Source organism: Babylonia areolata, chromosome 27, assembly GCF_041734735.1.
Source record: "Babylonia areolata isolate BAREFJ2019XMU chromosome 27, ASM4173473v1, whole genome shotgun sequence".
NCBI classification, from domain to species: Eukaryota; Metazoa; Mollusca; class Gastropoda; order Neogastropoda; family Buccinidae; genus Babylonia; species Babylonia areolata.
The window spans coordinates 13,055,116-13,072,615 of record NC_134902.1 but is presented as its reverse complement, the minus strand read 5'-3'; the positions used below and the strand labels follow the sequence as shown (position 1 = coordinate 13,072,615).

Genomic DNA, 17,500 nt, shown 5'->3' with positions numbered 1-17,500 from the left:
GAACTAGGGAGACAGACAGACAGACAGAGAGATTTGAGACTTTCAGTAGCATGTCGCCTTGGTTTCTTTAACCCTTTCACCGCCAGTCAATATAGAGTACAAATTCCCTTGTGGTATAAACACAGAAAAGACAGTGGCTAAGAAAACAAATAAAACTGCACGCAGGAAAAAAAAAAAAAAAAGGGGGGGGGGGGTGGCGCTGTTGTGTAGCGACGCGCTCTCCCTGGGGAGAGCAACCCGAATTTCACACAGAGAAATATGTTGTGATCAAATGAAATACAAATACAAATATACAGTGCAGGAAAGCAAGTGCAGATTGCATAATGTATGCATCTCTCTGTCTGTCTGTGTGTGTGTGTGTGTGTGTGTGTGTGTGTGTGTGTGTGTGTGTGTGTGTGTGTGTGATACCATATCGACAACAGCTGCCAGCTGCAGTCGCTTTAAAAGTCACACAATTGATGAAACAAATGGATTGGTACTGTATCGACATTTCTTGTTGAGGTACGTTATGGGCGGCTATGCCTCTGTCAGCAGTTTGCACAGCCGTCCAAAATGAAATATATAAATTATATGTATAAAAAAATAAAAAAATTAATATGGACGATCAAATGTCCACGTTTCCTTTACCCATAATTCAACGCCTTGCCACACACTACAGCAATAACTGACACACTGTACAAAAGAGAGGGCTTTTCTGTTCCTTTTTTTTTTTTGGTTAAAATCCTCCCTCACTTGTTCATCCATTCTAAACATTTCCTGCAGTCACCCACCAACATGTGTTTCTGTTATGGTCGTAATGCAGAGTTATCTACAAATGTGCGGGAAAGGAGAATGATGTTATAATAAGAAACAAAAAAAATTGATTTTTTTTAAAGAAATAACAGTATCCTTCCTGAAGGGGGCGCTCACTCACTCAGTCTCCGCGACAAAGCGATCATTGTCGTCAGTGGTTGGCTTAGTAGGTGGCATGACTCGTCCTAAGAAAGAAAAGATCATCACTCCTCTTTTGCAACATCTCTACTGGCTCCCTGTCTCACACAGAATAAAGTACAACATCAGCACTCTATGTTAGAAATGTATTCACAAATCTGCCCTTTCCTATCTCTGTGGCTGCCTTCACCTCTACACTCCATCTCGCTCTCTACGATCGGCTTCGGATCCACGCTGTTTACGCATATCCAGATTCAAACACTCGACTGTTGGCCGCCGTTCTTTCTCTATCTCTGAACCCTGCAATTGGAATGAACTTCCTCTTTCGCTTCGTCAAGTCTCCACACTCAGCTCTTTCAAGTCTGGCCTTATAACCCACCTCTTCCCAAAATAGCCTCCCTTCCCTGCCTCTTCCTTGTCTTTAGTTTCTCCAGTTTTAGAGTTATGCATGCATGTGAATGACTGGTGCGAAAGCGCTTTGATTTGTCTGTGCACAAGATTGAACGCTATATAAATACCATTATTATCATCATCATCATCATCGTCGTCGTCGTCGTCGTGATTATGATGAATCAGAAGAGACATTGCTGAAATGACTGGGTGGCAGCGCAAGGTCCTCTTCCTGTGGTGTGTGGCCTAACTGATTGATAGTTCCCTTTGGGTCGCACAGCGACTGACACTTGGAAGGGCATGGGAGTAATATTAATACCAGTAAAACTGGGCCGATGATGGGGAAGAAGAAGAAGAGGGGAAGAAGGAGGAGGAGGAGGAGGAAAGGTAAGAAGAAGAGAAAGACACAAAACGAAGTTGATCTGTGTGCAGGTTTTCTAGACAGAAGGACACTTGGCAGAACATGTCTGGTGGCTGTGGTCTTTCCGCCTGGGGCTGGCTGATGCTGGGGCTGTGGTTGTTCCCTGTGGCAGGTACGAAAGGAGTTCGGGGAAGAGGAGTGGCGGAGGGGGGAAGGGGGGAGGGGGGGGGGGGTGGAGGGGTCGTTACAATCAGAGGAGCGACGCGTAAAAATACTGATGTGGTATGTGGTACTTAAACAGGTAAAGATGTAGAAATTGTAAGTTGAATTTGTGAGTGATTAGAAATTGTATGTGGAATTTTTTTTAATACATATATGTCTGCATGTATATCTTACTACTTATCTATCTATCTATCTGTATATATATATATATATATATATATATATATATATCTGCATGTATATCTCTATCTATCTGTCTAACCACACACACACACACACACACACACACACACACACAAACATATATATATATATATATATATTATATATACACCTGGGATGGTGTGTTGCCGCAGTGCAATTCGGGCCAAAAATATGTGCTTGATTATTTTCATATATTTATTTCACATTTTCTCTTCGGAGTCCGATCACCCCAATTCGCCACTGGCCTCTCTTACTTCCAAAGTCCGCCGAAATCATGCCTCTAGTTCTCTTCCTGCCCAAGCACCCCAAAACGCCCCCACCTCTAGAGGTCATGGTGTCTTAAGCCTGACTTGGTGAGTTCAGGGTATAGTGAGATCAGAGACATGCTCTGTGTGTGTGTGTGTGTGTGTGTGTGTGTGTGTGTGTGTGTGCGTGGGGCGTGTTTGCATGTGTGGGGGTGGGTGGGGGTAAAGGGGTGGGGTGGGAAAAGATTTAGAAAGGTCCTGGCTGTTTTTTCGTTCGTTAGTTTTCACTGTGAGAGATGATGCTCTCTCTCTCTCTCTCTCTCTCTCTCTCTCTCTCTCTCTCTCTCTCTCTCTCATTCCCCTTTTCTGTCTCTGTGTCTCTCTCTCTCTTGTGTGTGTGTGTGTGTGTGTGTGTGTGTGTGTGTGTGTGTGTGTGTGTGTGTGTGTGTGTGTGTGTGTGTGTGTGTGTGCGCGCGCGTGTGTGAGTGAATAATCAGCCTTGTCTTTTTTTTTTTCTTTTTCTTTTTTTTTTTTTTTGCATAGATGCGAACCTTAAGTATCTGCTCCCGAGATGAAGGCACAAAAGGTGTCATCCAAGTATAATGTATTTGTATTTGTATTTCTTTTTATCACAACAGATTTCTCTGGCCGCTCTCCCCAGGGATAGCGCGTCGCTACACTACAGCTCCACCCATTTTTTTTGCATTTTTTCCTGCATGCAGTTTTGTTTGTTTTTCCTATCGAAGTGAATTTTTCTACAGAATTTTGCCAGGAACACCCCTTTTGTTGCCGTGGGTTCTTTTACGTGCCCTAAGTGCATGTTGCTCACGGGACCTCGGTTTATCGTCTCATCCGAATGACTAACGTCCAGACCACCACTCTAGGTCTAGTGAAGGGGGAGAAAATATCGGCGGCTGAGCCGTGATTCGAACCAGTGCGCTCAGATTCTCTCGCTTCCTAGGTGGACAGGCTAACTTGAGGCCAGGAACAACTACCGCGACTTACGCGTGTGAAATCGCTGGCGACCCTCACGTGCGGACTTTCGGGGGTCAGACTGCTTCACTGGCCATCCCTTGTTCTTATCTCGCCGCCGACATTCGAGTGACCAATGGCTACTTCGACCCTCAGTAAGTAAACTGTAGGACTCCAAGAACAGGCATGACGGAGTGAGTGTGTGTGTGTGTGTGTGTGTGTGTGTGTGTGTGTGTGTGTGTGCACGTGTGTGTGTGTGTGTGTGTGTGTGTGTGTGTGTGTGTGTGCAAGTGTGTGTGTGTGTGTGTGTGTGTGTGTGCACGTGTGTGTGTGTGTGTGTGAGTGTGTGTGTGTGTGTGTGTGTGTGCGTGTGTGTGTGTGTGTGTGTGTGTGTGTGTGTTTGGGGATAAAGGTTAATTATTGAATTTGGTCAAGGGGATTTATTGTCGGTTTTTTTGGTTTAGTTTTATTTTGTTTTTTGTTTGTTTTTTGTTGTTGTTGTTGTTTTTCTAATTGTCTTCAATGTACATTTATTTTGTGTTTATATATTTACTAAAACACCCTTTTTTCATAGACGAGATGAAATTTCAAGGAAAAGAACCAAAAGATGTGTAAAGGTATTGATGCTTTTTGGTGTGTGTGTGTGTGTGTGTGTGTGTGTGTGTGTGTGTGTGTGTGTGTGTTTTCTCCCCGTTTTCTTTTGTTATTCACTTTGTATGTATGTGTGATTATGCGCGCTCGTGTATGTGTGTGTGTGTGTGTGTGTGTGTGTGTGTGTGTGTGTGTGTGTGTGTGTTGTTTTGTCTCAGGGTGCCTTTCTACCCAGAAATCCAGATAGAAGTCCACGCAGGCAACAGCCAGCGGTCCAATCAGGGCCGGTATTACGTCTCCGATATCAGCGTCAACGTCACCTTCCTAAACAACTCTGTGGCCAAGTCTTCCAACGTGTACTCCATAGGGGAACTCCTCATCCAAAATGTACGTTGGTCTTTTTGTCGGTTTTGTTCGAAACAGACTGGACAATAAATAAATAAAAAATAAAAAAACCTAAAAAAAACACCCAAAAAACCGGTGGTGCAAAAAGGGGCAAACAGTAAGGAGATGGGGCAAACAGGAAGGAGATGGGGCAAACAGTGAGGTGATGGGGTAAACAGGAAGGAGATGGGGCAAACAGGAAGGAGATGGGGCAAACAGGAAGGAGATGGGGCAAACAGGAAGGAGATGGGGCAAACAGGAAGGAGATGGGGCAAACAGGAAGGAGATTTGGGGTAAACAGTGAGGAGATGGGGCAAACAGTGAGGAGATGGGGTAAACAGTGAGGAGATGGGGCAAACAGGCAGGAGATGGGGCAAACAGTGAGGAGATGGGGCAAACAGGAAGGAGATGGGGTAAACAGTGAGGAGATGGGGCAAACAGTGAGGAGATGGGGGGTAAACAGTGAGGAGATGGGGCAAACAGGCAGGAGATGGGGCAAACAGTGAGAGTAAACAGTGAGGTGATAGGGTAAACAGTGAGGTGATGAGGCAAACAGTAAGGAGATGAGGCAAACAGGAAGGAGACTTTGGTAAACAGTGAGGAGATGGGGGTAAACAGTGAGGAGATGGGGGTAAACAGTGAGGAGATGGGGTAAACAGTGAGGAGATGGGGGTAAACAGTAAGGAGATTTGGGTAAACAGTGAGGAGATGGGGGTAAACAGTGAGGAGATGGGGGTAAACAGTGAGGAGATGGGGCAAACAGTGAGGTGATGGGGCAAACAGGAAGGAGATTGGGGGTAAACAGTGAGGAGATGGGGCAAACAGTGAGGTGATGGGGCAAACAGTAAGGAGATTGGGGGTAAACAGTGAGGAGATGGGGCAAACAGGAAGGAGATTGGGGGTAAACAGTGAGGAGATGGGGTAAACAGGAAGGAGATGGGGCAAACAGGAAGGAGATTGGGGGTAAACAGTGAGGAGATGGGGTAAACAGTGAGGAGATGGGGCAAACAGGGAGGAGATTGGGGGTAAACAGTGAGGAGATGGGGGTAAACAGTGAGGAGATGGGGCAAACAGGAAGGAGATTGGGGGTAAACAGTGAGGAGATGGGGCAAACAGTGAGGAGATGGGGCAAACAGTAAGGAGATGGGGGTAAACAGTGAGGAGATGGGGCAAACAGTAAGGAGATGGGGCAAACAGGAAGGAGATGGGGGCAAACAGGAAGGAGATGGGGCAAACAGGAAGGAGATGGGGCAAACAGTGAGGAGATGGGGCAAACAGGGAGGAGATGGGGCAAACAGGAAGGAGATGGGGCAAGCAGTGAGGAGATGGGGCAAACAGGAAGGAGATGGGGTAAACAGTGTGGAGATGGGTTAAACAGTGAGGTGATGGGGCAAACATTGAGGAGATGGGGCAAACAGGAAGGAGATGGGGCAAACAGTGATAAGATGGGGCAAACAAGAAGGAGATGGCGGTAAACAGTGAGGAGATGGCGGTAAACAGTGAGGAAATGGGGTAAACAGTAAGGAGATGGGGCAAACAAGAAGGAGATGGGTCAAACAGGGAGGAGATGGGGCAAACAGGAAGGAGATGGGGCAAACAGGAAGTAGATGGGGTAAACGGGAAGGAGGTGGGGCAAACAGTGAGGAGATGGGGCAAACAGGAAGGAGATGGGGTAAACAGTGAGGAGATGGGGCAAACAGTGAGGAGATGGGGCAAACAGTGAGGAGATGGGGCAAACAGGAAGGAGATGGGGCAAACAGGAAGGAGGTGGGGCAAACAGGAAGGAGATGGGGTAAACAGTGAGGTGATGGGGTAAACAGGGAGGAGATGGGGCAAACAGGGAGGAGATGGGGCAAGCAGGAAGGAGATGGGGCAAACAGGAAGGAGATGGGGCAAACAGGAAGGAGATGGGGCAAACAGTGAGGAGATGGGGCAAACAGGAAAGAGGGCAAGCAGGAAGGAGATAGGTAATAATAACAATAATAATAATGGATACTTATATAGCACACTATCCAGAAATCTGCTCTAGGTGCTTTACAAAAACATTACATCAATGTTACATACACACACACCAAAATGTGACTACACACACACACACACACACACACACACACACACACACACACACACACACACACACACACACACACACACACACTGCATACATATATTTTAACATACATGTGTATCTAACAGCTACCCTAACACATATGCACACATAGGCAGGCACAAACTTACATAAACACACGAACATACAATACACATTCATATACATGCATGTAGTTATGTACACATACATATGTATACACACATAGTCAAGCACAGCTAACGCAAAGGAAGTGGACCTGCCACAATTGAACTTATTGCTGAGGAAAAAGGTGAATTTTTAGACGAGATTTAAAAGATGCGAGGGAATCAGAATGACAGAGGTTATCAGGGAGCTTGTTCCACGTCTTTGGCGATTGAAAAGAAAACGATCTGTGTCCATAGGTCTTACTTCTGACGTGAGGTATCCTGAGAAGTCGAGTATCAGAGGAAGAACAGAGCTGGCGAGACAACGTATAGATATGGAGGAGTTCAGAAAGATACTTGGGGCCAGATCCGTTGACTGCAGAAAAGGTCAGAGTGGATAGCTTATAGTCTATTCGATCAGAAACAGGCAACTAGTGGAGAGACTGGAGGAGAGGAGAAACATGGTCAAATTTAGAAGCTCTGCAAGTGAGTCTGGCAGCGTTATTCTGAATTCGTTGGAGTCTGTCTAACAGATATTTTGGAAGGCCGGCCAAAAGAGAGTTGCAGTAATCCAATCTTGAGAGAACCAGGGAGCTTAGTGGCGGATAGAGCTGATTCTACGCAGTTCCAAATAGGCAACTTTACAGATATTCGAAATGTGCTGTTGGAAGGAAAGAGACTGGTCTAGGATTACACCAAGGTAAACAGTAAGGAGATGGGGCAAACAGTAAGGTGATGGGGCAAACAGTAAGGTGATGGGGCAAACAGTAAGGTGATGGGGCAAACAGTAAGGAGATGGGGCAAACAGTAAGGAGATGGGTAAACAGTAAGGTGATGGGGCAAACTGGAGATGGGGCAAACAGTAAAGTGATGGGGCAAACAGTAATGTGATGGGTAAACAGTAAGGTGATGGGGCAAACTGGAGATGGGGCAAACAGTAATGTGATGGGGCAAACAGTAAGGAGATGGGTAAACAGTAAGGTGATGGGGCAAACAGTAAGGAGATGGGCAAACAGTAAGGAGATGGGAAAACAGTCAGGAGATGGGGCAAACAGTCAGGAGACGGGGCAAACAGTAAGGAATTGGGGCAAACTGGAGATGGGGCAAACAGTAATGTGATGGGGCAAACAGTAAGGAGATGGGTAAACAGTAAGGTGATGGGGCAAACAGTAAGGTGATGGGGCAAACAGTAAGGTGATGGGAAAACAGTCAGGAGATGGGGCAAACAGTCAGGAGACGGGGCAAACAGTAAGGAATTGGGGCAAACTGGAGATGGGGCAAACAGTAATGTGATGGGGCAAACAGTAAGGAGATGGGAAAACAGTAAGGTGATGGGGCAAACAGTCAGGAGACGGGGCAAACAGTAAGGAATTGGGGCAAACTGGAGATGGGGCAAACAGTAATGTGATGGGGCAAACAGTAAGGAGATGGGAAAACAGTAATGTGATGGGGCAAACAGTCAGGAGATGGGCAAACAGTAATGTGATGGGGCAAACAGTAAGGAATTGGGGCAAACTGGAGATGGGGCAAACAGAAGGAGATGGGGCAAACAGAAGGAGATGAGGCTGACTGCAGATGGGGCTAATAGAAAGGAGATGGGGCAAACTGTAGATGGGTCAAACAGAAGGAGATGGGGCTAACTGTAGATGGGCAAACTGAAAGGAGATGCGGCAAACTGAAAGGAGATGGGGCAAACTGAAAGGAGATGGGGCAAAAAGGAACACAGGGATACAATCTTTGGCAAACGTATGCGTTCTTCAGAATGGAAAATATGTCGACCGCTCAGAATGTGTCTGGATTATTTTTGCTGGTTTATATGTTTGTATGAGGTTGTTGTTTTTTTCTGTTCGGATCATTCATTTAGAAATCTGACTGAACAACTCTGTCTCTTTACCACGCGTTTGTATGTGCGTGTGTGTGCGTGCGTGTGTCCGTGTGTCTGTCTGTCTGTCTGTCTGTATGCCTGTCTGTCAATTCTAAACCCCCCTCCTTCAAACATGCGCAACATCACAGACTCAGAAAATCATTAAGAAAACAGAGTAAAAACATACACAACTCAAATGTTACGTGTTTTGTTGTTGTTGTTTTTTGTTTGTTTTTGTTTTGTTTGTTTGTTTTTTTGTTTTGTGTTTTTCGGGGTTTTTTGTTTGTTTGTTTGTTGGTTTTTTGTTGGGGTTGTTTTTTGTTTTGTTTTTGTTGTTGTTTTTCGTGTCGTGGTAGTGGTGGTGTTGTTGTTAGTTGTGGCGTTATTATTGTTGTTGTTGTCATTGCTGCTGCTTTCAGCACTTGGCCATGCAAAGCATGCAAAAGTACAGTTTTTCTGTCATTGTCTGTGTGTGTGTGTTTGGGTTTTTTTTGTTTGTTTGTTTGTTTGTTGTTGTTTGTTTTTTTGTTTGTTTTTTTTGTTTTGGGGTCGTTGTTGTTGTTTTTGTTTTCTTTGTTTTTTCCCCTTTCTGGGTTCTTATTTGTATGTGTTAAATGACATATAAACATTACATGTTTCATTACAAAAAAGCATATTCTATTCTATTCCCTGTCTATACCATTCTACCCTAATCTCGCCTCTTTATTCTTCGTCGTCGCCGTCGTCTTCGTCGTCTTTTTCTTCTGTTTTTGGGAGCTGCAACCTCCAAGTTCACTCGAAATCGTGCGAGTAATTTTGTTGTTGTTGTTGTTGTTGATTTTACGTGTATGACCGTTTTATAGTGATTTTCGCTCTGTTAACTTGCATCATCTCCACCAGGGAACCAACTGGGTGGTGGATACCCCTACTGAGACGATGCAGGACCGTGTCCAGCTTAGTTACGACCCCAAGAAGCGGATGGCCACTCTGGAGGTGACTTACACCTCCGTGCGCCTGCAGTTCCGTCCAGTGGACAGGAATGTAGGCATCATGCAGCACGTGCAACCTGGAGTATTCCTGAAGGTGAGCTGGGGACAACAAGGAAGGCTGGTGCGAACAGCAGAAGTCGTTGATGTAGTAGTAGTTGGTGGTGGTGGTGGTGGTGGTGTTGTTGTTCCATAAGCAGACTGTTGGAAAGTGAGACCCCATGCTGTTCGTGTCCGGAATATGAACAATAATTAAGTACAGCCATTTCATTCCTCAAAACAGGTCCGATATGTGTATGTCACTCTTGATGTATCAAATCAAATCAAATCATCAGCCGGCCACAACGGGTCTATTTCAGGGCTGACCCTTGACATAGTAACACATAAACAGCAGGAGAGATCAAATCAAAAACTTCCCCACAAAGCAACTAACAAACAAGAAACAGAATCACCTATTTTTCTGTGATCCATTTCAGTTGTATATCTATACCCTTTGTGTCCAGAAAAGGCACATGATTGTCACATACTTTGCGCGAGATAAATCCAAATTCATTGAAAGCAGTCAAAACCCTCGTGGTAAAAGATTATTTCACATTATTTTAATGTATTTTACCATTGATTGATGAAACATCATTATCAGCCATTTTGTCCAACTCCGAGCATTATAAGTCACAGTCATTCATTCATTGTCCTAAGCATGGCATATTGTTAGAAAGCTTGAAATTCTGAAACAACAGTCAAGCTCTCTTTAGATAGACTTAATTAATTAATTAAACAGCGTTATTCAAATTTAATGTTATTGCAGGAAATGGCTTCTTCGTTACACACCTCTCGTAACACCCTAGATGAGGGGTGTTGTTGTTGTTGTTGTTATTGTTGTTTGTTTGTTTGTTTGTTTGTTTTTGACTCACTTGTGTGAACAAAGTGAGTCTATGTTTTAACCCGATGTTCGGTTGTGTGTGTGTGTGTGTGTGTGTGTGTGTGTGTGTGTGTGTGTATGTGTGTGTGTATGTCCGTGTGTCTGTGTGTGTGTGTCCGTGGTAAACTTTAACATTGCCATTTTCTCTGCAAATACTTTGTCAGCTGACACCAAATTAGGCATAAAAATAGGAAAAATTCAGTTCTTTCCAGTCATCTTGTTTAAAACAATATTGCACCTCTGGGATGGGCTCAAAAAAAATAAAAAGAAGCCAAATTATATGCAAAATGAATTTTCTGTTATATTTCTTTTTTTTCTCTTTTTTTTCTTCTAAACTTGGCACTTTGATCTGATATTCTGACACAACAACAAGAACAGTCATTTTTATCATTTTTTGTTCAGACAGGAACTTCTTTTGCTAAGCATGGAAGTTATATTTATTTTGCATGTCTTTGGTGCAGATAGTAAAAAAGGGAAATTAATCTGTAATTAATGCTAGGGGCTTAATTTGCTTTAAACTGATCTTTCTCATCTTAAACATTACATTTTGAAATTATACTCAATACATAAAAAGCTTGTGTGTTTTACTCTCTGTGTACAGGGCTTTCACTACGTTCATTCGCCCAAGTGGTCTTTTTCGGAAAATACTAAAATCAATACGACGAGTGGACTTTATAGATCTATTGGCTGAGCCCTGAAGGTCATGGGCAAAAATCAATTGTGTACACATATTTATACATATTCAAAGCGCGTGCTCATATTCTTCGCGAACGCGAACGACGGCATTTTGTTTCAAGTTGTTGACCTGCCCGTTCAACCCTATATTGAATGGACAATACACGATAACATGTGATGGAAAGTTGGAGAAGGAGACCGTTAAATATTTATTCAGAGAAAGATTTGTGAACGCCTCATCACTTACTGGATTATGCCCCAAACTGCCATAAAAATATCAACAGAATCAGTCGGATTTCACAGTTAAAAATAATAAACCATGAGAGTTAATTCCCTTGAACTGATGAAACGTAAAAATTTCTAGTCTTGACTTTTCTCAAAATGAAGTCCTTTTCACTTCATACGACGTTTAGAAGTACTTGTACTTGGCTCTACATGTTATTAGTTTAACAAAATACTCAATTTTCATATCAACTTTAAAACTAGAATGAACATAAAAGAGAAATTGAATCGACCGTGTCAACCGGGTGTAACTAAAATTGTACATCTATCTAGATCCAGAGAAAACGGCTAAATGTTGCAGTGTGATAGCGGCGATAGCCACGTCTCCTTTACCGCGGACTTAAAAAGAATTTTTAATTGCCCTTAAAGTTTTTTGAATGCCCAAGATACACCAGAATAATATGATTTAAACAGCGTTATCACTGCGAATACCACAATCGATTTATCGCCCTTTAAAAAAGCATGTTTAAATGTTATATTTTTGAACGTCAGCTAAGGAACCACGATAGTGTAATGGGTAAGACAGTTTCTTCTCACCCGAACACGCGGGGTTCGAATCTGCCGTTAGGACTTTCTTTTTTCTTTTTCTTTTAACCCGAAGCTTTATAATAACAAATACAGAACACATTTTAACGATTAGATTTTTTTAAAGTATATCACAAGTGAGTCTTGAAGGCCTTGCCTCTCTTGTTTGTTGTTGTTTTGTTTTAGGGTTGTGTTTTAATCTTTTATATAGATTATTGTAATGTTTTAGAATGCATCTGTTGCATAGAGTATGCCTTCGTTACCATTTTCAATTTGACTCAAAGTTAATGTGAACTTAGCATTATTCTGACAGAGAGTTGACATAAGCTTTCCTGACACAGCTGATTCATTGTGAGTAGCGCTCAGATTTATCATAATGTCCCGTGCGCCGTGGCAGAATCAGCTGGGTGTTCGACTTCCGATCCAGTGTTCACCAGTGATCAGGGTTCGAGGCTTCGTTCTGGCATGGTGCTGTGTCCTTGGGAAAGGCACTTTACTCCGATGTTCCTCACTTTACACAGGTGTGAATGAACCTTTGGTTGGGAAAGTTTGAAATGGCGGAATGTGAGGATTGGAAACCACCTTCCTATTTCGAGAACTAGATACACTGGACATGACTTCACTAACAGATGACCATTCAAGTCTATGGGACCTTTAACCTATAACCTATTCTGCGTGGCTTTCAATCCTCCTTACTGAAATGGGTTAGAAAAAATGACAATTTTAATTACTGAAATGTTTCAATGTGTCCTTAAAACGAAAACTTGATTTGGGGGTTCCTTTTAATTGTATTTATTAGTATAAAAATGATGCAAGTAGGTCTCCTGACTGTCTGACCTTGACCTCAGGTGGATTCCTCTGACCTGATCAATGACCCCAGCACCCTTTTCCCAGCCACTCTATGCTCCACTGTGGATGACACCACCAGCATTGCTGAGCACGGCGAGGAATACAATATCAAGAAACAGACGATGGGCCTGTTCGCTGTGCTGGACCACATGACCTACAACATCGCGTAAGTTTTCCGTTCATCCCTTTCTATACGTTAGTATGCCTGTCTCTGTCTGCCTGTCTGTCTGTGTCTCTATCCCCCCCCCCACCCCCGGTCCCCTCCCACACCCCAAACTGCCCCCTCTCCCCACACACCCCCAGCCTCTCTCTCTGTGTGTGTGCATTTTTCCTACCTTTCCTCCCCCTCCATCCCCTTCTCTTTCTCCACTCATCTCTGCCTCCTCATCCCCTCTTCCTGATCCCCTTCTCCTCTCTTCGCCACCCTCCTCTTATCCTGCTCCTCTTCCTCTTCGTCCTCCTCTTCTTCCTCCTCCTCCTCTTCCTCCTTCTCTTTCTACTTATGTCTGTGTGTCTGTCCTCCATGGTTACAGGGACGGAGACCAGGACCCCATGTGTCCCACAGTGATGGGCAAGTACATAGCGTGTGACGATGCCAAAGAGAATGCCTTCAACAAGTGCTTCGCCATGATGGCAGACCCCACCATCGTCAGATGCTTCGACGAGACCATCAAAGACGTCCGCGTGACCACGGCCACCAGCGCCTGTTTGGACTTCTTCTGCTCTGGGGACGAGGATCAGTGTTCAATTCTAAAGCAATACGTCGCCTCCTGCCCCGAGATGGCTGAAGTAGTGGGTCCGCTGGACTGTTCACCATGAGGACTGATGGACTGATGGGAGGAGAGCTGATGGGGGAGTGTTGATTGAGGAGTGCTGCTGATGGTTGCAAAACGAAACTTTTTTTTCCGGGATACTTATAACTATTAAGTTTTTATTTTCATTTGTGGTACATTGCTTTGTTGTTTTAAACGAGGGAAATAAAAAAAAATTAAAAAAAGAGGGCGCAAGATATGCATTGCGTGGTTTCGTTTTTTGTGAGTGGATTTTTCTTCTGGCATTTTGAGTCATTAAAAGTAGCGAAATAATGTCCACTAATCGCGGGAACTGCTGAATTTGCGAAACGAAACATTTTGTCAAGGTAACAATACTGATTCGATTTTAATCTTCAATTTTAAGGGTCTGATTTTTTTTTTTTTTTTTTTTTTTTTTTTAATCAGGGAAAATTGTGCAAGAAGATACAATATCTGTGAAGTGTGGTTTTAGTTATTTTTCTTTGTCTGTAAATTCGTGTTTAGATTGGCAAAAAGCTTGGCTCCCTTCCCAGATTCTGTAGCAACGTGAACTGTTTAACGTAATGGTGTGTGCGTGGGAGGGTAAGTCTGACCCCGTAGAAAGCGGCCACTACAGAAGTACAGTCTGACTGTGTGGACCACGTGTCAGGGCCAGTCAGCACAGTGTGTAACTAGTCTGGTGACTGGTGACTTTACTGCACAGCTCGCGCTCAGTCTGTTGTTACCAGTTTGTTGATTTTCCTTGACCCTGGTGTAACTGATTTCAGCGCTAAATTCTGTATGTATCCACCGACCCACATATCCACCCACGCACATGCACAAATACAGATGCACACACACACACACACACACACACACACACACACACACATCCCACATCTGAACCCACCACCATGTACACACGAAAGGATACATACTCCAAGTACTAGCATCTCAGAAAAGGGATTTAAATATTGGACATGATATCCATAAATCAAGCCCTTATCAGTGGCATGGATCTTGTTTTTGCTTTTTGTTGTTGTTGTTGTTGTTGTTGTTTTCGTTTTGTTTGTTTGTTTTGGTTTGTTTTGGTGTTTTTTTGTGGGGGTTTTTGTGGGTTTTTTTGGTGTTTTTGTTTTGTTTTGTTTTTTGGGTTTGGTTTTTTATTGAGGGGGAGGTGGGGAGTTTGTTGTTTTTTTGTTGTTGTTTTTTGTTTTGGTTTTTTTCCTCGAATAAGTCTTGACCTTGACCTGTCAGCATTTTGTCATGAATTTCATGGACAGCCGACACTGATTTAGGACATAACTGCACTGCTGGCATTGTTACATTGGCAAAATGTTACGATCTTCTATTGGGAAAACAATAAAGGTGGGAATCAGTCATAGTGTGTGGTGTTTGTGCTATGAGTCACACGTTTAATCAGTCAGCCATGCTGTGCTAAGCAAAACTAGTCTGCTGACTATTCTAGACCCGAGTGGTTGTGAACGACTTGCTGAGGAAGAGTGACACACACACACACACACACACACACACACACACACACACACACACACGCGCGCGCGCGCGCACGCACGCACACACAAGCACGCAGACAGACAGAGAAGAGAGAGAGAGAAGAACAGTCATGTTTTGTTTCCGTTGCTTTCTACTTTTTGCGTGCTTCATACATGTGCACACATATAATATAGAGTTACACTCATGTTCTCTCTCCCTCTCTCTCTCTCTCTTGCTGTCTGTGTGTGTGTGTGTGTGTGTGTGTCTGTGTGTCTGTGTGTGTGTCTGTGTGTGTGTGTGTGTGTGTGCCGCTGCTCTGAGATGTGTGTTCTCTCTAGACTGGGTATTGTTAAGAGCGTTCGTTCTTTTGCAATTTCTTTCTCTTTTTTTTTTTTTTTTTTTTTTTCCTTTTTTTTTAGCACACCACTTAAAGCTCCAAAGAAGTTCGCATACGGAGAATTAAGACGCTATCCGCTGCATAAGATTTATAAATAGTGCAATGGGATGCAACAGGTACTGGTAAAGGTTGCTGGGAATATATAATTATGAACACAGGTCATACACTATGTACTTGTGTACAATTAGTTCCAATCATCATCATTGTAAAAAAAAAATAAAATAAAATAAAAAAGTAATAAAAGGTACACATTCACATCCACCCACCCACCCCACACACATATATACATATTCACCCGATCCCACTCCTCCCAGAGATTCAAGATTCAAAAACTCTATTACTCAAGGATAAAGATTTTAGGCATAGCCTAGTCTTCCAGTCTGTCCATGTGACAACAATAACAACAATAACGATAACTACACAACACTGATAATTTTTGACTCACTTGTGTAAACAAAGTGAGTCTATGTTTTAACCCGGTGTTCGGTTGTCTGTGTGTGTGTGTGTGTGTCCGTGTGTCTGTGTGTGTGTGTCCGTGTGTCTGTGTGTCCGTGGTAAACTTTAACATTGACATTTTCTCTGCAAATACTTTGTCAGTTGACACCAAATAATTAGGCATAAAAATAGGAAAAATTCAGTTCTTTCCAGTCATCTTGTTTAAAACAATATTACACCTCTGGGATGGGCACAAAAAAAATTAAAAATAAGAAGCCTAATTATATGCAAACCGCATTTACTGTTATATTTATATTTTTTGTATTCTCTAAACTTGGCACTTTGACCTCTTATTCAGACACAACAACAAGAGGAGTCATTATTATCATTTTATGTTCAAACAGGAACTTCTTTTGCTAAGCATGGAAGTTTTATTTATTTTGCAAACGTTTTTGGTGCAGATAGTAAAAAAGGGAAATTACTCTGTAATTAATGCTAGGGGACTTAATTTATCACAAGTGAGTCTTGAAGGCATTGCCTCTCTTGTTGTAGATGTAATGGAGCTTGAGTGGGTGGGTTTAATTCATTGTTTGGATTTATTTTGGATAATGGGATTAAAACATTAAAAGGTATATATAGGAATAATCTACATCTATGTTGTGACAGCATCATGTTGTGATAGACTAAGTGAATGGTAAGGGGGGTTTACTTAATTTTGATAAGAGATTTAAAGAATTAAGACATCCTGCGGATCAGCTTGTGACGGATCAATATCCTGTCGGCGACGCCACTTTTGTAGCCGTGTTGTGAACCCGAGTGGTATATTATGAGGGGACGTTACAAAAGAACTATTGATTTACTGAACAGAAACTGAAAGAATTGTAAAGATCCGCGCATCGGCCCAGGGACATATACACGGCCAGTCACAAAAAGGGTTTTCCTATTGTTTTATTACAATATTAAGAGAAGATAAGAAGAAGAGGAGAAGAGAATAAGACCGTGTAACAATGTGGCGAGACGCTGACCAGTGGGGCGACACACACTGTGTGTGACACACAGCGAGAGACAGAGAGCAGGCTATTGTCAGTGACCAGTCAGGTGAAAGTGACCAGTGATCACCCACTCCGTGTATTTATGCGAGTTTCGCGAACTGCAATGTTCGCACTCAATGCCTGCGAGCAAATCGGGCCTACTGGGCTAGATATTTGAATAATCTGTGTTTGTTGTCAGGTGTATAGTGATAGGTTTCTAAATGATTCCTGAACCGATTTACGTCGGATTGGTCGCAAAACAAAGATCTCAACACCACCTTTCTAATGAAAGTAAAATAGAGTGTTGATTATTTAGGATGAATTTACAATCTTAATAAATTAAGAACTGATCAGTTTTTAACGTGCTTCTCGCTGAAAATTACAAAGTGCGTTAAATCAGTTTAACGTAGGCAAACATGAATTGTATAGATTTAGAGCTGGAATTGCGACATTTCTGCCAGTGTATAATACTTGTAGTTTACTGATCCGGCAAAAGAGATATTTAATTAAATACGGTGTGTCAGAAACACAGTTTTCAACTCAGCCAAAGCTGTCGAGTCCCACTGGTTGTGGAGTGATTGTCATTCAGTGTCGACAATGAAAATCGGCTTTGTAATTTCTAAACGCCTGATCTATTCTCATCCAAACGCTATAATAGTGTGGTTTTAGTTGCCAACAACAGTCACAAATAGAATTGTAAACTGTAGCATTATATGTGACGACAAAATGACGTAATCTTAGCGACAGTTGAAATCCTCACACT

The 17,500-nt window shown here is 42.9% G+C and overlaps 1 protein-coding gene across 1 annotated transcript in view; it reads left to right on the top strand.

Moving 5' to 3' along the window:
• Positions 1-13,747, top strand: part of LOC143301634 (uncharacterized) — a 15,278-nt gene extending 1,531 nt beyond the window's left edge. The window contains exons 2-7 of the mRNA XM_076616058.1: positions 1,753-1,853; positions 3,314-3,479; positions 4,134-4,302; positions 9,275-9,457; positions 12,610-12,776; positions 13,144-13,747. Of these exons, the coding sequence (XP_076472173.1) occupies positions 1,784-1,853; positions 3,314-3,479; positions 4,134-4,302; positions 9,275-9,457; positions 12,610-12,776; positions 13,144-13,429 (1,041 nt within the window). The 5' untranslated portion in view covers positions 1,753-1,783 and the 3' untranslated portion in view covers positions 13,430-13,747. The remainder of the gene's footprint in view (positions 1-1,752; positions 1,854-3,313; positions 3,480-4,133; positions 4,303-9,274; positions 9,458-12,609; positions 12,777-13,143) is intronic.
• Positions 13,748-17,500: the final 3,753 nt, after the last annotated feature.